Here is an 18,433-nt window from a genome sequence, read left to right as displayed (position 1 = left end):
TCTTCTTAGATGGGCTCCAAACGGGCCACCTTTTGTTTTATTGATGTTATTGACAGTTTTCCCCACTGTGCACAATGCATGTGTAAAAACACTCAGTGGTGACGCTGCCCACTTACAGTACAACAAGTATAACTTCTTCAGGATAAAAATGACAGGGGGGGAAATTTTCATACAGTAGTGGGGTATATAAATATGAAGAAGTTTACATGCACAATATGACAAACTTTATTTGCTACTTCTGCTTAAAGGCTGATGCTGATAGAAGAAGAAAAGAGGAAACAAGGCAGAAGGACGTTTACAGTACTTAGTTTCTGTCACATCACCAAAGGGAAAGAAGAGTGATGGTTCATTTACTTTGTGTACACCTATAGATATTGAGAATAACCGGTGGCAATAGAAATATGGTGAATCAGACTTAAATTAAACATCTCAGACTCCAACATCAGTGTTGGGAAGGCGGTTTGTGTCAATACATGGATGAGAAAGAGAACACAGTGGGTAAAAAGGATGATATATTAGCAAGCATCAGGTGGCCAGCCACAAATGTACACATTTCTTTGTCTTTTTTTCTTTTTTAAGTTAAATGTCTTTTTTTCTATTTCCATACATCACACTATAGTATACATACTGTACAACACCGTCTGAACCACCACTGTGTCCCCAGCAGGAGTGAAAACACCACAGAGGTGCCTCTTCTTTTACTAACATTCATTACTTTAAAAAAGTTGGAGGGTACTCACACTCAAACACATACATCCTCACGTTTTTGCACTAATGAAAAGATCGGACATTAAAGAGTTAATGCTTCACAATACTATAGAATAATGTACAAGGACTTCATCTTTAAAAAAACATCTTATTGGAACTTTCTTCACTTTTATTACAAATAAAGTTTTTCAAAACACTGAGAAGAGAAAATGTTCAGACAAGCGGCAGCATGGTGGGGGTTTTGGACGTTAGACAAACGGGCTACAAAAAGCTGTGCCGCTATGATGGCGAGACTGAAGTGGCATTGTAAGGATGGAGTAGTCCTGTTTTCATAGTAGGAGGGGGAAAGTGCCAAGGTAAAAGGAATTCAAGTAACGTGGGATCTATACACAGGTGACAGGGAAGCGGGCGGGACCTCTGGCGGCCATTACTGGCTCTTCCTGTGTTCAGTCAGGCTGCTCTGTGCCTCTGTGGGGGTTTCTCCACGGGCAGCTTTGGAGAGGATGTCCGCCCACTTGGTCTGAAGTTCTGCATCTTGGGCACTTAGAAGGAAGGTTTGCTGTGCGTGACTGAGCCGGAACATGTGCTTGATATCTGACTTGTCATTTGTTCCTGATGGCACCAGGCTCACCTCTAACCCTTGGAGAGGCACTCCCCGTGACCCCTTGGGGTCCTAGAGAAAAGAAAAAAGAAAATCAGGTAAAATGTCTCACAATTAAGCATTTTTTTAGCATTAAATAAAACAATATTATTATTACTTTGATAGGGTCCCACAAAGCATTGGAAAAAATATACTGCACAAGCATGGTAAAGTAATCTCTGCGTGGTTCCCTCCCCCCCGTCTTTTTCTGTATAATCAGAAAATACTCATCCAACTCCCATTAATCCTAATCTTTGGAATGGTAGCTTTCTGCAGTGGGATTGGGATATCATTCTTAGAAAATAATCCTAGCAGGCTTTAACAGGCCTTCACATTCTCCATGCTGGAATTCCAGCGTGGAAAACACGATCATCAGACGTCCCTAGTCTATGACCTTGAACAACAACTGTGGAATGTTGTCACATGAGATGCGGTAAGGTACTGTGTGACAGTAAAACCAGTTTGTTTGAGGAAAATGAACATCCCAGAAACTCACATGGGACTGTTCTGCTATTAAACCATCATTTGATCCATACCTCAGCTTTGCACCAGCTTTGCTGTTTGGTTCAGTGCTGCATCTCTTTTTTTCATATACAAATATTTATAAAAAGTGTACCATTTACATTTTTGTCATTTTTTTCCAACAATACTTAAAAAAAATCCATCACATTTATTGGACACATGGGTAAAAACAGAACATAACTTGAATTCCACAAAAAATATGAAATATGTATATTTTATGAGGGTTTCCAGCCTTTTTTTATATAAAAACTAAAAGCTTAGCACAGGACAAATACTAAGCGCAGCTTAGCTTATGGCAATGATAATACCTCCCGACAATAATAAAAATCGGAATTCTGTTCTTACATGACCAGTTATGTTCATCCTGTATCAAGGGAGAACTGAAACAGCAACAAAAACCCTTTTATATTCATTCTAATGTGCTGGCTGATCCTCTGAAAAGCTGTGTGTCACTAATATATTGTGTGCATTCAACATAACTGGAACAAGAAATACTTGCGCCTATTTTTGTTTGCATTGAATAAAATCAAATAGGAATATCCAAATAGGCATGCTTATTTGCTCATATAGAAATGCTTATTTAAATAGTCAGTTTTCATGACATGTTTTTCATTTTATTCCAGTTTTCAATACCATCCTGAATGTGTCATTTTATTTTTTGTTACTTTGCTTAAAAACTGACCCTGCCTAAAAACAGCAATTAAAATGCAGGAGAATTTAGGCAGGGATAGTGGGTCCTGGGGTGTGGAGTGAAAACAAAGCTTCTCTACATCATCCAAAAGAGCTTTATATATAACAAAAGTCCATCCTGATCCAGTTGTATCTATGGAACAAATAATTTAATCTATTTAGTGCAAACAAAACACATTAACACAAAAGAGAAGCAGTTAGTTACATCTGAGGTCAGATTCAGGTTAACCAAATCCCCCTGGCCCATATCTACAGTGAGTACAACGTGACACAGGGTGGATCGGACAGATATGACTCACACACTGTCTGTGATTTGTCTACGAGTAACACTATACAGTGCTAAGTGACAACCAGCAGACAGAATGTATATCTAAAGTGTGGAAACAACGAATAGAAAAAAAAACCACACTTCTTGTTTGATCAAATTTGTGTAAATATGTCATGTTTTATGGAGCTCAAATCAAGAACCTCACCAGTCACCAGTCTGAGGATTTTCCCAGCATGCACTGTTAGCATGATCACAGTGTTGTGCAGACAGAGCACTATTACCTGTGCACTGCTTTGCAGGTACAGCACCAGTGGTTCTGTTTTAGTCACAGCCACCCACATCTTGGTCCAGCTCTTCCCCTTCTCTTGCACTTGCAGGTAGCCACTCAGCAAGCAGTTTTCTGCTGTTAGCGATGGCTGTCTCTAAACACAAAAGAGTGAGACTGCTGATTAGTGGGATCCTGCAAGATTGAGAACTTCAGTGTTGAGGTGAGCAACTTAAAGGCGATTTATTTCACGGATTTAAATCTGATAACTAAATGCATGTGTTACATCCTTCACCCCATTACATAACAGCACTGTAGGACACAAGGACATTAGTACATGCACAGGTGTTTAAGCTCCTTTGCCTGTTGGCCTAAATCTGATAGGAGCTACAGCTCCCCCATGTGGCGAAACTCGCACATGAGCCTAAGAGATATAGTGAGAGAAACAAAATAAAACAGAACTTTATGTGTGCTACTGTCTACCAAAAATTGCTTTGTAGTTTTTTAAATATTTGTGCAAGTAGAGCAGACTGCACATCAGTCAGACAGACAAAGACACTTGAAGCCGCCAGACGGTTATGTCAGCAGATTGATTCTCCTCTTTAGCCTTAGATCTTAATACCATATCAGTCATTGAAGACGGTGATACGTCTGTCTAGATATCTATTTAACCCTTTATAAATCCCATCAAAAATGCATAGCAAGTTTTTAATTATTTTAATTATAACTGAATTAAAAAAAAAAAAGGATTGTGGAATTCGCATGAATGCTGGTGTTCAGAGACAGTCCTGGTATTCGGCTGGTGTTGACTAATAAAGAACAGAAAAGCACAACTTGTTATAAAAAGTATGTCTTTTTGTTGTACCTCTGGTGCAGCTTTTCTTCTCTGGTCAGTGTGATTCTCCACTGTTAGACTGGCTTCGAAACACTCAGGACAAACTCTGCTTGTTTTGTTGTCTGAAGTCTTTGAACACTTTGCACAGATGGCCTGTGGATCGACACAGAAGTGAGGAAAAGAAAAAAAAAAAAACTATTATAATCATTTTTCCTTCAAAAGTCTATATAACCGTTTAATTTTTTCCATTTGTGCTTACCGCTCCACACGTTTTGCAGTGGTGCTTTCGCTTGGTGAAATTAAAGCTCTCATTGCAGCCTTTGCACGTTTGTTTTTCTTTCTCTTTTTTCTTTGAGGTTTTCTGTAAATAAAAAAAAACAGTAGGTTTGTCAGTTTTTTTTAGGTTAAGTCACATGTGAAGCAGAAGAAGTGGGTGTCAAATAAATCAGAGTATTTGCATTCTTTTTATAATTTCTGTTAATGACCACGAAAGCAAAAATACACAAAAATAAATAATATCTTCTTTTAAGCTTTTGACACTGAAGCACAAGTGAATTAAAAATAAATAATCCAATATTGGAGCGCTCAAAATGACATGTTTCCACCAACAAGATAACTTAAAGCAGATGTGGAGAAAGAGATCAAATAGCTGGCATGATTTAAAGGAAAATACAATTGTCTTATGTGGTAAGCACCATAATCACTCTATTTCTCAAATATTTTAAATGTAACTATCTTTGTGAGGTTATAAATTCTTTTCATAGTTTTTAGGAAGCCCGCCTTTATTGAGTGTTATTTTACTTTGAAAAGATCACAGTGTTCCTTCGTGTGACGCTTTAAAAAATGTGTCTCTTTCACCACAGACAGGAATCAGGCCAGCAACAGTTTCTGACTAATTTGTGAGGCAGTGAAAGAAGAATCACTTCTCAACATTTGTAATTCTCACTATTTTTTTTCTTGATCTAGTGAATGTTTTTTTTGCCGTGCAGCTTTAATAACTGTCAGAAACTTACTTCCCATGTAATGTTCTATGCTCTTTTAGGCCTGCTTCCCTTTGCTAAAGTTGTCACTTTGAACACATTTGTGGCAAAAAGAAAGAACTGTAAAAATAATCATCTTTTTTAATGCATTTCTTCCACAAATTTGCATTTGCATCCAAAAAGTAAAGCTTTTGGAAAGTAAATCTTTAAATGCCAGTCCAATCGTTCAACATTTTTCTAAATGATTACAAAAGGCATATAAAATGAATGTATTTCTATGAGGATGGAGGTTAAAATGTCTCGCTCAAGCATTGATTAGTAACAAAATTGAATTTTTGGCTTTACATTCTTGAATGTGGTGCTAAATGCTCCCATTGAAAATCATTGTCTCAAAAACAAAAACAAAAAAACATAGATTTATTCTGATTTCAGCATAAAACCATGTATTCTGTAATGTTAGTTTTAGGAAATCTGAGCTGAGCAGTCAGAACTTTAGCAAAAAATAGTACACTTGAAGTCTATTTTATCAAGCATACTTGAGAATAAGTATAGCAAGTATACTATAAACCATGTAAATTTACTTTAGGAAGTATACTAACTGAAAATGTCCTCAGTAATTTGAAAAATTTTAATTTGACAATATTTAGATGGCATATAAAAAGTAAACTTCAAGTATATTGCCTCACCTTTATATCAAGCATACTTGTAGTATACTTAAATAGACTACTTTTTGATAAAGGTGTATATTTGATTGCAACTAGTAATTAAAAATCTATAAAACACAAAATACCTTCACGAATAGTTAGAAATGTTTCACATAAAACAAGCAACAAAATGAAAAAAAAAATAAATAAATACAGACAGGATAAATAAAGATGATCCACTTTGTGTAACAGTCAAAAAAGTTTCTTTAAAACCTGCCATCAAATTCAGTAGGTAACAAATAAAATTATTCAGAAAATGCTGAAAAGAAAATTTTAATAATAACATCATAAGACTGTAATTTTTAGGCCCTCAGGTACTAATGCTTGTTGAAGTTAATGAATTCCAGGAGCTGAAAACAATTCTGAAAATTTCATTTCAAAAGAAAATGCAGACTCTTTGCATAATGCACAAATCAAGTTACTATTTGATTTGTGCATATACATAAAACAGTATCCCAAAAAGCTAAACTTGGGTTGGAGCTTATTTAGGAAATTAGAGAAATCAACAAAAAAAAAGTAAAATGTCAATAATGCAAAATTTTTATAAAAATCATTCCCTTCATCATATCCTGAGCTAAAGAGAGGAGGGAGCATTCAGCTTGTGATAAACCAATTGCTGTGTGTCTGTTAATAAAAAACATGATTCAATAAAACTCAGAAATATGATAACTTATTTCAACTGAATATGAAATACAAAAAATATTTTTGTTGTGACACCAGTTATTGCACAACTTTACAAAAATCTTATATTTTTTTAACGATGAGACCAAACTTTAGCTTATCGTTAGTATTAATTGTAATTTCTGTGTGACTGCATCTTACCCTTTCATGCAGTCTTTCTCCATCTGAGTCGATGGATGAGTTGAACCATACGCCCTAAGAAGAACAAACAAGTCATTTAGCTACATCTTGCAGTTGTGTACCTTCACCACTAGGTGTCAATCTGGACTCTGCAAAGCTGATCCTGACTTCTTTCAATGTTTGGCTGGGGTTCCAGCTCAGGCAAGCCCAAAGTGGGTCAGAGCAGATCCATGACAGTTTTGTGTAAACCTCGACTTTCCCTATAAGGTTATAGGAGAGCTCAAGGAGAAGACACTCATGGAAAAAAGAAGAGCTTCTTTCTGTAACTATTTTGTCTATATCAAGCCATACATCCATAGATGGAAAGCTAGTCAGAAAGACTTTGACAGTGTTGTTTGGTCTAAGTGTGTTCTCCCATAATTCCCTGCACTGCATTGGTGTCTGGTCAGTGGAGCGAGAGTGGGGACTGACCGGTGAGTCTGGCACATGGTCGTCATCGCGGGAGAAAGAGCTGATGAAAGCTTTATTGAAGGTTTCGCTGTTCTGTTTGTGCCGTTCGATTGTGGCTATGATCACCTGAAAGCCAGAGGAAACGGAGAAAAGACAGTCAAAAGTCAAAGCAGCATCTGGGCACAGAGAAACGTAAGTGTTTCATGTGTCGAATGGTCTTTAGCTGCACTTATTTCAGTGGTCTGTCCAAGAAACAAAGTATTATTGTGTCATAAAAGCATGTTTGCCTTTCCCAAGTTTCAGGAAGATCCCTCTGTTGATTCCTGTGCAAATCCACCCGAGTTCACTTTGTTTAATTGTCAAGTCTGCAAAGTGTTTTACACAGCTTTGATTGATAATAAAAAAAATAATTAAGCATTGGTGAGTGACTTTATATTTAAAATAAATAAAAGTGCAGATAAGTGCAAACTACCTTCTTTGTTACTTTCTTCACTGCCTGGTAGAGTTGTAGAATTTATAAAGTTATTTTTAGAATAGTTTTCAAAATGTTATCTGAAAATAATTAGTAACATATTATATTTTCTATTATGTAGTTCTGAATATAGACTTTAGTCATATTGTTCATTTGGAAATACTCTTTAAAATTTATCCTTTTAATGTAATTCATTATCTTTATTCTCTTACTTTGAAACATTTAAATAACATAAATAAATCAAATGTATATTTAAAGTGTATATAATTGAGCCCAAAGCAAAGTTCACAGAGCAGTTTAGATCCGGGTTGTGCGCTCAGCCATGTTTGTGTGTATGCTACTGGGAAATCTTGCCTGTATCCAATCTTCTTTCTCCTCCGCTGTCCTGGAGAGTAAATAAAACATGAAAACATTTACTCGCAAAAATACAAACCAGCAGTCTGATGTGGCCAACATGAAATCGGCAGCATTGTTATTTTCTATTCATTTCATTTTCAGAGGTCAGATGCATGCAGTAGTTGGCTATAAATAAAAAAGCTGGCTCACAATACTGAAGGGAAAGGGATGCTAGGAAACATTTAAGTTAAATAAGGAGAAATACAACATATTCCACTTGTTTATTTGCTAGCAACTACATATTGAGTAAAGCTAGACTGCCTCAAAGTTAGCAGTTTGAGCTAAAAGAAAACCATGATTTGCGCAACTGTAAAGTCCTGTAAAACACAAAACCCCCCAAAACATTTTATATTGTGTTTGACATAATTTTCTCACTTAGAAACCAAGCCACAATATTATCTTAATTTCTATTACTTGTGTTACTCAAATATCATTTTAAGTCTCATTATGTTGGTTATGTGGGGTTCGGAGGGGTCTGAGGCATTGTGTTTTATTCTTTTTTTTAATGCAAACGTCTGTTTTTCTTTAGCTTTTTAAGTTTGAAAGATGTTTTTATTCTGTAAAGCACTTACTTTAGAATGAACAGTGCTTTATAAATAAAGTTTGTTTTGATTATAAAATTATGAAACAGATGTGTCAAACAACTATCGGTTGAATTGTGTCTCTTTATTTTGGTATTATTTGACAGCTTTTATTTGATAAACACACTTTATTTCTATAAAAAGGTAAATGATGGAAGTATTTATGCTTTGTTTTAGAGCAGGTGAACTTGAGTTTTTACGTTTTGCCCTGGTGTTACCTGGCCTGAAGCTCCAGTGAACGCTGTTTACCAATGATGGCAAATGTGTGGGGAAGGTTTTGCTTCACATTCTCTTGAACCTGAGACCAAGAAGAAACAAATGGAAGCTTTTACTCATTAGAAATAATAAAAAAGGTTAAAAAAAAATAGAAACAACAGATAAGTTATAAGAGGTTGGGAAGCAGAGTCGTACCTCCATGCCAGCAATGTCAATCCTCTCTCTGACACTAAACTTCTGCCCCATCAGTCTGAGCTTAGGGACGCAGTATAGCACCATATTGTTGAACTAAAACAAAAGAATAGAAACACGTAAAGTGAAAGTGCATACATTTCCCTCAATTTTTGACACATTTAGCTAATTTCACAGTGCTCTCACCAGGTAGAGATATCGATCCTGTGCCGTCCCGTTTTTTGCCGACATCTTCTTGATGTGCCCTTCTTTGATGAGCTCATTGGCTGGATTGACTATATCTTCCTCTCCTCCAAGCCTTTCATAAACCTCCAACAGCTTGTGCATTTTCTCCTGGAAAACAACAACGAAGAATGACGAATAAAGGTATTAAAAGAAAATGTTCAAGTTAAAGTTGGATGTCTTCTATAAAAGTCTCAAAGTAGATTACATTTTTCTTAGATTTCCTTGTTAATTACGTATTAGCACCACTTCGTGATGAATAAAGACAAGCTAGCATAATCTGACAGATGAAGGTGATGAGGAGGATGGGTGTTAAAGAGACTGAGCCATGGCACTAGAAGCAGGAAACAGTAACTTCCTGCCTCTTTTGACGTAACGTTGCTGACTAAAAGACAGCTGACTTCAGAATGTCTTTGAGTAACATTGATTTTGTGAAGCTCAAAACGAACGATCCTAAGGAGTTAAAAAGCTACAAACAAGTTAAACACATTAAATAAATCTCTGGTAGTTTATGCTGAGCCCACCATTTTCCTGATGGCTGCGTTGGAATGGTTGGCTGCAGTTGAGATCAGCTCCAGTGCCTCTGTAATATAAACAGGTAAATGAGATGGGCAAGCAGACCAGAGTTAATGAGAACACAAACTGATTAGATTATCAGAAAGTTACACGGCACATTTATGTAAATCCCTTTTATTTACAAGAAAACACAGGAAAATAATATTATTTGATGTTTATAGATAATACATTTATGGTCAAGAGTGTTTTATAGCACAGAATTACCAAAGGTCAATGCTTTAACATAGAAATTGTAAATATGAACTGCCCCATCTGCACAGAAATGACATTGGGGAGTGTAACACAGATGCCTGTGAGCTCTGAGCAAGCTGTATTAATCATAAACCTTAAAGTGTGGATGCCATGCTTTGAACAACTTTGTCAAATAAAAAAGCCCTTTAAACGCTGATTCTATTGATACCAATAGTTCGCGTCGAAAAAAATCCGAAGCATATGAATAATAGACATCTTTCGAAGGAATCAGAGATTTGGATCTGCCGCTAGAGCGCAGGCTGGAAGTGAACCCGATATGACCTGTGACGTCATGAAAGGCGTTGATTTTCGCAGTTCCGCTTCGGACAGCATGTAAACAAAACCGGTAGTCTTCGTTTCTCTCGTGTTTAAATCTGTTAATCATCAACATGCCAAGTCGTTGTGTGGCAGCTGGATGTAGCAATACATCTACTGAAAGTGTATCTGTGTATAAAATTCCCAAACAAGAAACGCTGCTGAAAAGGGGAAAGTTCAAGAAGGTGGACGGCGAAGGATTTTTCCCTCCAGATCTGCAGGAGAGAAGTCTGCGTTTTCGAAGGGACAAAAACCGGGACACAAACGAAGAATTTTGAACGGAGAGTTGGGAGGAGGATCTTGGCTTCTGAGTCGAGGAAAGGCGGGTGAGCTGGAAGCGAGCGAGCCGTTTTCTGGGTCGGAGAGGACGGCGCTGGAGTCGGGAGCGGAGGCTGCTAAGCTAGTGTGCATCACGATGGATCACATTGAGGCGAAGTAGTCGTGTTTTCTGTTGTCCTTGGATCCAACTGGAGTATTTCAACGCACTCAATGTTTTGCAAGAGAAGCAACAGGCCTGCAACGTTTTTTTTCTTTTGCTTTTGAGGTGCCGGTACCGTGAGTAAACTGAACTGTGTGTGTGTGAGCGCGCGCGCGCGCACGAGAAAAGGTTTCAAACGGGTTCAAACGGGTAAAACTGTTAATGTTCCACAGTTGTTAATGGTATACAGTGACTTTGTTAACTAAAGAGTAGTACCATCTGGGAAACTTTTATTTTGTGACATTTATTTTGTAAATTGGGTTGAAAACCAGTGTTTACCTTTGTTTAGATTAGGCCAAAAGGGGACATTTTGAGTATATTTTAGGGTAAGTGGAGTAATTTAATTTTATACATTTTTTAGACTTACTGGAGTCTAGCCGAATCTTCATGCTGGCTATCGTCATGATCGGCATGATCACTAGACCTACTACTTTCTGCTATATCCTCCTCACTTTCGCAAAAGGGTTCGAATCGATACGGTTGCAAAAGTGACTCATCATCATGATAATCTCCGCAACTTTCCTCTTCATCTTTCTGTTCATCTGATGATAAATCGCTAATAGAGACGGTAGCATCACTCTGTGCTTCGCTATCGGTGCTAGCCATGTTGTCTGCCTTGTCTTCCTTTCGTTACGTCACAAACAGGGCGGCGCGAATTCGGCGGAATGCGTGAAGCCGGCGGCCGTCCTCGTTGTTTATATTGCGTTTTTCGCTATTTATTCTTTTTCGAAAAATATTAAAAACAATCGCAACATGAAATAGAAACTATTTACTATATTTTGGCTTATTAAAATAGGCCATGTCACCCACACTTTAAACAGAATAGACATCCAGGCAGTGGAAAGCAACACTGCTTTTGAGCAGGAATGTGTGAGCAGAAGTGTTGTGAAAAAAAAAAATTTAGGTAGGCCCCAAGAGGAATTTGAGATCATATGAACCTAATGATTTCTTTTTAAAATGCTGCAAAACATTCAGTTTAGTCCTTTTTATCTAAAAAACAATAGAAGAAAAACAATGTTTACTTGTGCTTTGGTGTATGACTTTGTCATGTCAGAGCAGTGGGTGTAAAGTCACTTACTTGCTGCATCCTTTTGGTCAGGAGCATCACTCGGCAGCTTTTTCAGGTAGTCTTTGAGCAGCAGCTCGTAACGAGGAATGCGCTGGACTGGCTCCAGCATGTGGTGCTGCAATGTCAGGTTCCCACAAACATCTTGTTTCTGTTGGTCCAAACGCAAACATGCTTTTATTAAAAGACACACTTCAAAACCTTCACAAATCACAGCACATCTTTTTACTATGATTACAATTCCCAACAATGTAAAATGCACTGCGTAATGTTATTCTGTTGAATTCTGAAAAAAGATATAAAAAAAAAACAGAAATAAATTGAATAAAGTCAAACAGCAGTACAATGCTAAACGTTTTGATATTTTAGGACTTAAATGAATTCATATTCATATCACTAACTAACCATTTATGATTATTAGATAGCAAAGTTTCTCAGAAAACAAAATGCAAATATGAGCTGAGCACTAAGCTGGGGCTGGGATGGGCAACAAGATGCTTATTTAACAAACCTTTCAGTACACGAATACACTGACTCCTTATTGTATTTTATCACCTTTGCTTTTTTTTGTAACTTCTTTTAAAAATACATGATCAATAATCGTTTCTAGCAAAGTGCTTTCGCTCCTTCGTTTTGCATAAATGCGAAATACTGTGCTTTTTTCCACTAGTGACAGACATTAGGAATAAAAAATCCATTCTTTGTGCCTAAAGTTATGAAATAATGTCCCCGATTTCAAGTTTGAAAAAACACAAGCACCACCACAAACCTGGATGTTCTGAACGACGCTCTTGAACTGTGAAGATCTCTGCGTCCAGGTGTTCACCAGGTCCATGGCTCGGTCAAAGTTTTTCACATATTCACCGTACATCTTCATGAACGGCGCCAGTTTCTGGAGGATGTCTCCAATGCGAGGGTTTGAGTCCCTACGGCAAAAACACCAGCACAGACAAGATGCTTATCACATTACTGCTCCTTACTTGAAAACAATCCTACACACACACACACACAAACACACAGACATTTCCACACTTGTATGTCGTTAATGCACTTTTTCTTTGCTTTTGTTTTCACACACATTATTTTTTAAGCTCAAAAAGGGGGTTGAGTGAAGAAAAACTTTTTTTTATTTCCACTCCACCAATATCAATATCTTTAATAAATAAGCTGCATATATATATATATATATATATATATATATATATATATATATATATAATCTTTAAAAAAAAAGTGGATGATCACACACAGTAGAAAAATGTCTTACCGACAGACGAAAAATGTGCAACCCTGTAAAAACCTTCTTAACTAGATAAACTGAAAATGTCTTCAACATGGCAACTAACCTAGAAGACCCAGCTAAAATTTCTGACACAAATCTTTGGTTTAAAAGGTTCCATTTGTGCGTTTATGTGTTTTTGGTTCAGCATCATTTTGGATGGTGTCCTAATTGCGTTTAAAATCCAGGGCTCTAGATAGTTTTTTTAGTAGTTAAGGATTATGGTGGGAATTGGGATACAGCTAGGGACAACGTAAAATTCAATAGATTTGATGATTTAAAGTGATATAATGAGTTTAGTTGACTTGTTAACATGTTCTTTATGCTATGGTTACATGAACAATTGTTCATATGTTGCACTATACTAGATTCCTCCTATGTTTCATGAAGCTGCATGAATCTGCCCTTCAAGATGAAATATTCATTCTTGGTTCCGTATTTCGTTAAACACATTTCTCACAAAAGTGCGACTTATGGTCCAAAAAATACGGTAGACTGCAAACATATCTAAATATAGAAGGGAATATTGTTAAAAGTTCATTTAAACCCAAATCAAAGTTTTCAAGAAACTATAGCCTGTAAGGGTAAACAGTGCACGCCCGTTTTAAGAACCTACTGAAGTTTTTTCTTCTCACCATTCTCCAGTTATCCGAGTCTTGAGCTCCGGGAGCAGGAACTTATCGTGGAAACAGTAGATAGAAGAGATGTTGGAGAAGATCCCTGTAATGACTTCCTGAGGGATTCCAGCCTCTGTGAGCTTAGTGCAAAATACCTGCAGAGGAAATGCATACAGAATGATGCAAAAGAATTAAACCTATGTGTCATTGTGTAGCAAAGCAATAACGCTGGTTATTGTTCTTCTGACTCAAAAATGACACATTTAAATTACTTAATAAAGAAATATGCTTGGAAAAGACATGACTTTATGGTTTAAATTTACTGACTGTTTTCTTTCTTCTATACATACATCCAAAAAAGTCACATTATTTGAGTAAATGCTCAAAAGACTAAGGATAACTTGACGGACAGCATTTCCTCATGATCCTTAGCAGGAACTAAAGCTTTTGCTTCATTTCTGTTTTATTCAGCTTGGTCATCTAATCCGCTAAGACTGAATCATTACTCCATTTGAGTGTACCTTTTGGTTAAGTAAACCAATCTTTCATTGGTTAACTTTATTGAAATACATAAAAATGATACAAGCAAAATAAATTAAGTCAGGTTAACATGGCAATTTTCTTCAAGTTTCCATATTTGAGTTTACTGGTCCCCTGTTTTGTTCATTTTTTGTATGATGTATTTAAAACGTATATATATAATGACCCAAATTAATCATGCCACATGTTTTCATTTAATTCAATTCAATTGGTTGTGTGAAAAAACTCACCAAACCAATGTTAGGACATTGAAATTAATTTGTTTTCTTTGAATCAAAATAACTTATTCCAATGAGTGGTTGAACGAAATTTGCAGCTCTATTTTCTCTGTTTTTAATTCCCGTCACAAGGAGGAAGAACCTTCAACCTGGGTGCATGTTCTTTAAATATTGAAAGACAGTTTGGTAAAAAAAATATACATAGCGTCTTGATGTCCTAAATATACTGTGATCTTGTCCTAAAAAGGGACATTGACTCAGGGGTAAAGGATGATGTTCAAACAAGCAAAAGACATTTTTTTGAGTAAAAATAAACCTATTCCAATGTATTTTCTTAGGATCTTCTGATATAATGTTAAGAAAGAAAATAAACATTTGCCCTTTTGGGAAAACTGGAAAAAAATGTATGTATTATTTACTCTGCTGTATTTAGTGAAGTTAAGTAGATTGGAGAAAAAAAGAAAATTCTATTTGGAATTTGGTTCAAAGTAATTAGGCCATAAACAAAATTAAATCAATCAGCAAATTATATATTCACTTGGAACAGCATAACATAAAGCAGTGTTTTTCAACCAGTGTGCCGCGGCACACTAATGTGCCTTGAGAGATGGTCAAGTGTGCCGTGGGAAATTGCCCTCATTAACTGCTCTAACAACATTTTCCATTTCCAGGAAATCAGCTCTTTGTTCACCCAAACAGGCCCTGATAAAACACTGAGTAGTTAGGAATATAATGTGTTTATTTAATTCTATTAAAGACATTTTGATAAGAATGATGGTACCGCGATTTAGCTGCAACCAAAGCTGTTTGCAGAAAAGTCCCGCCCCTTTAACTGTCTCCGCCAATCATTCTTGAAGGCTTAATCACACGTCATCAGTCTGACCAATCAGAAGTGGTTCAAGTCTTCACTTCCTTGTTCCAATTTAGCTCAAAAAGTCGCTCAGTTCTAACAAAAATACCAGCTAAAGCTCGTCTTTAGCGGTGTAGCTTTCCACAGAATCCGGTATCAGACCGTGGAACAAGTGAACAAAACCATGAAGCTCAGAGACTCTAGTCTTTCTGCCTTTTTGCTGCAGTTTTCACACTACATCTCCCATAATGCATTGGGTTAAAGGGACAGCGCCTCAGCGCACAATAAGTCGTCCTTGATAAACATCTTAAAACCACAACGGTCACACATCAAACAGTTTTTAAATGTTCTAACTTAACTTTTATTTCATCTTTTAGAAAAAACAGCTGCAACTTCCTGCTTTTTCTGCTACAATTATCACAAAATCACAAAATGCACGTGAGATTGCGGGGGGGGGGGGGGGGGGGGGCGTCGATCAATACAGACTATGAGTTTCTGCTTCTTTTTTTTTGGATGCTGGTGTGCCGCCGGACTTTTGTCAAGGTTAAAGTGTGCCTTGGCTCAAAAAAGGTTGAAAAACACTGACATAAAGGTTATGGACATGTTTTTGGTTTAGCTGTCAGTCACTTTAGAAATAATAATAATAATAATAATAAAAATAAAAAAACATTGATATAATCCTAATTATTCCCTCAAGAAGAGGAAAAGTCATCGTAACATGATGAGAAATTTATGTCTGTGAGTCTAAGTTTTTTTTTCTGTGAATCAAGAAACTTTGACTTGAAGAACTACATGATCATTATTACAGGCTGTGTCTCATTTCCGAGATAGGTACTTTATAATAACTCGGAGCGGTCGTGGAAGAAATTCCTGACAGCAGGAGCCTCTTTATAATTACAAATGAGACATTCCTGTTTTCATCCAGCCATCACCTCCTTCCACTTTCCCTTTCTCATTGGTAACAATTAAATATGGGCTCTCTTGTAATCACGGAAACAACTGTGATGGTAGCAAGACAAAAACAGGAAGTCACTTCTTGGGGTTCTTTGCCCTCAGTGACAAACAAACCAGAGCTGCTCTGTGATAGGGCAGCTGTTTTTGTTCTGAACCACAAAAACCAGGCCAAGAGAAAGAAAGCACAACCACGGGCAATGAGTCCACATTACAAACAAAAGGGGGCACAAAGATGCTGCAGGGGAACATTAATAAAACTATATGCTGTTTACAGGGCTTATAAAAACCAGTAAAGTACTTTGAAGGAGTAAGTCTATAAGTAATGCTAAAAAAAATCTACAAATTATCCAAATCTGCATTGTGTTATTCATAAGGGCAACTTTTGGTAAAATTTCCCAAAAAAACTCGGTAAAATTCAGCAAAAATATAAAGTCAAAAACAAAACAGCACTAAACTGTTGCACAAGAACAATGTTCTAAGTTTAATTCCACCTCAGAGACCACAAGTACATCTTTGGGTGCAAAATCTAGAATCCACTGAGATGCAGAAGTCATGACACTTACGCACAAAAACACTGCAGCTTCGTCAGTTTTCAATTGACTGTGCCTTTTGTTGCTTTAAGCAACACAGGAACTGATGACTGTTTTAGGGTGGATGGCAGTTAAAAGTTTGAATGAGTCAGATTTGAGATACATATTTATCTGAACACAGCAAAGCCACTCCTCTGGGTCACAAACAAATGCACACTATAGTATAGGCGTTACCTGATCAAGGAGGTTGAGTCTTTTCACATACGCCTCCTCAGTGTGGAGGAGCTCTTTGGCGATGTTCAGCAGCTTCTGAGCCTCTGAGCACTGAGAGGAAACAGAGAAGTGTAATGTTATTTATGGCAGACCCCTAAAAAAAAGTTTAGTTTAGTTATGTCACATGCATTTGTAAAGAGTAAAATACATTTTCAGTCTGCAAAACTGTAGAAAAATGCCAACTGACAATTCAAAGTTTGGATTAGAAAAAAAACAAACAGAATTTGTTTAAAAGAAAAAAGAGTCATGTCTCATTCCAAGGCTGCGCAGTGGTTAAGTGGTTAGCACTCATGTCACACAGCGAGAAGGCCCTGGTTCAAATTCCAGCTGGAACCTTTCTGTATGAAGTTTGCATGTTCTCCCTGTGTATGCCAGGGTTTTCTCCAGGCACTCCGGCTTCACCCCGAAGTCTGAAAACATGCTTCATAAGTTAATTGAGGTTTCTAAATTGCCTCTAGGTGAGAATGTGAGTGTGTGAAAGTGCATGTGGTTGTGTGGCTCTGGAACAGGCTAGTGACTTGTTCAGAGTACCCCGCCTTTGCCCAACAGTCGTTGGTAAAACCTCCAACAAGCCCGTGACCCTGAAATCGATTCAGCAGGTTGAGAAAATGGATGGATGGATGGATGGATGGATGGATGTTCCATTCCTGCAGGTGTCAATACTGTAGGTGCTTCACTTGTCATCACACAGTATTTGGTGCACATAAACCCTTGTGCAATCAAACAGTAAAGGTTGCACGTGGACACATTTTGCATTGTGTAAAAAAAATGAATTTTATGAATAAAACATCATTCTATTGCTCACATAAAATATTGAGCAAAAGTAAAGCAAAACAACCAAATATCCTATGAAATAATAATGATAATATACAGTATAATAATACTGTATTTTTATCTCAACATCCCACACAAGACATTAACAAGCAGCATATTGTTTTTCTAAAATGTGATGTGTAAACTTGAAATTGAATAAAATGCACCAGAGGAGCAGTTTTTCAAAAAGCTGTCAAACAGTTCAGCTGCTTAAGGACCCATAAACAACAAGAGGCCTGAATACAAAAATGATTTATTTTGAGATAATGTGGCAATTATAACCAAAAGAGTTTTAAAACTGCCAATTTTGTATTCAAAGCAAAGAGGAAAAACAATAAAACAAGACTGGAAAGGGTCCAACTTGAATAAACCCTGTCAATTGGTTTATATTTAAGCATGAGCTGCATGTACAGCTGATACCATGAGGGTGATTCTTCAACCAAAACTTGTATGAGATGCCATTGAATAGTAAAGAAAGAGATGTTTTTCATCTTTTGTTTACTTTAACTGAGGACAAGGTTGCATAAAAAATATTTTGAATTACAAACCAGAACCATGGCACCGATAAGATCTCAATATTCATTGGCATGAGGGAATGATTTTCTATTGCAAACAATGCAGGTTTAAACAAGCTGTTTGAATAAACACTCAACCATATGTTAGGCTTACCTTAACTTTTGCTCAAGCCTGAGCATAAATCAAAAACATTTTTTTTTTGGAGTGAACCGTATCAGCTTTTTGTTTCAAAATT

At 36.8% G+C, this 18,433-nt stretch overlaps 1 protein-coding gene across 6 annotated transcripts in view; it reads right to left on the bottom strand.

Annotated features, from left to right (window-relative positions):
* The window catches only part of fgd (faciogenital dysplasia), a 60,801-nt gene continuing 42,368 nt past the window's right edge, over positions 1–18,433 (bottom strand). For all 6 annotated transcript variants that reach the window (XM_023956696.2, XM_023956697.2, XM_078949836.1 and 3 more), the window contains exons 5-19: positions 16,831–16,920; positions 13,523–13,659; positions 12,378–12,534; positions 11,621–11,759; positions 9,467–9,525; positions 8,907–9,053; positions 8,724–8,816; positions 8,531–8,610; positions 7,690–7,720; positions 6,885–6,989; positions 6,435–6,488; positions 4,188–4,289; positions 3,959–4,081; positions 3,110–3,250; positions 1–1,381 (exon numbers count right to left, since the gene is read on the bottom strand). In XM_023956696.2, the coding sequence (XP_023812464.1) occupies positions 1,136–1,381; positions 3,110–3,250; positions 3,959–4,081; positions 4,188–4,289; positions 6,435–6,488; positions 6,885–6,989; positions 7,690–7,720; positions 8,531–8,610; positions 8,724–8,816; positions 8,907–9,053; positions 9,467–9,525; positions 11,621–11,759; positions 12,378–12,534; positions 13,523–13,659; positions 16,831–16,920 (1,704 nt within the window). In that variant the 3' untranslated portion in view covers positions 1–1,135. The remainder of the gene's footprint in view (positions 1,382–3,109; positions 3,251–3,958; positions 4,082–4,187; positions 4,290–6,434; positions 6,489–6,884; positions 6,990–7,689; positions 7,721–8,530; positions 8,611–8,723; positions 8,817–8,906; positions 9,054–9,466; positions 9,526–11,620; positions 11,760–12,377; positions 12,535–13,522; positions 13,660–16,830; positions 16,921–18,433) is intronic.

This window comes from Oryzias latipes, chromosome 7 (assembly GCF_053564925.1).
Source record: "Oryzias latipes strain Hd-rR chromosome 7, Olatipes_Hd-rR_3.1".
Lineage (NCBI taxonomy): Eukaryota > Metazoa > Chordata > Actinopteri > Beloniformes > Adrianichthyidae > Oryzias > Oryzias latipes.
Note: the sequence above shows the minus strand (reverse complement) of the source record. Positions and strands in the feature narration are given on the sequence as shown.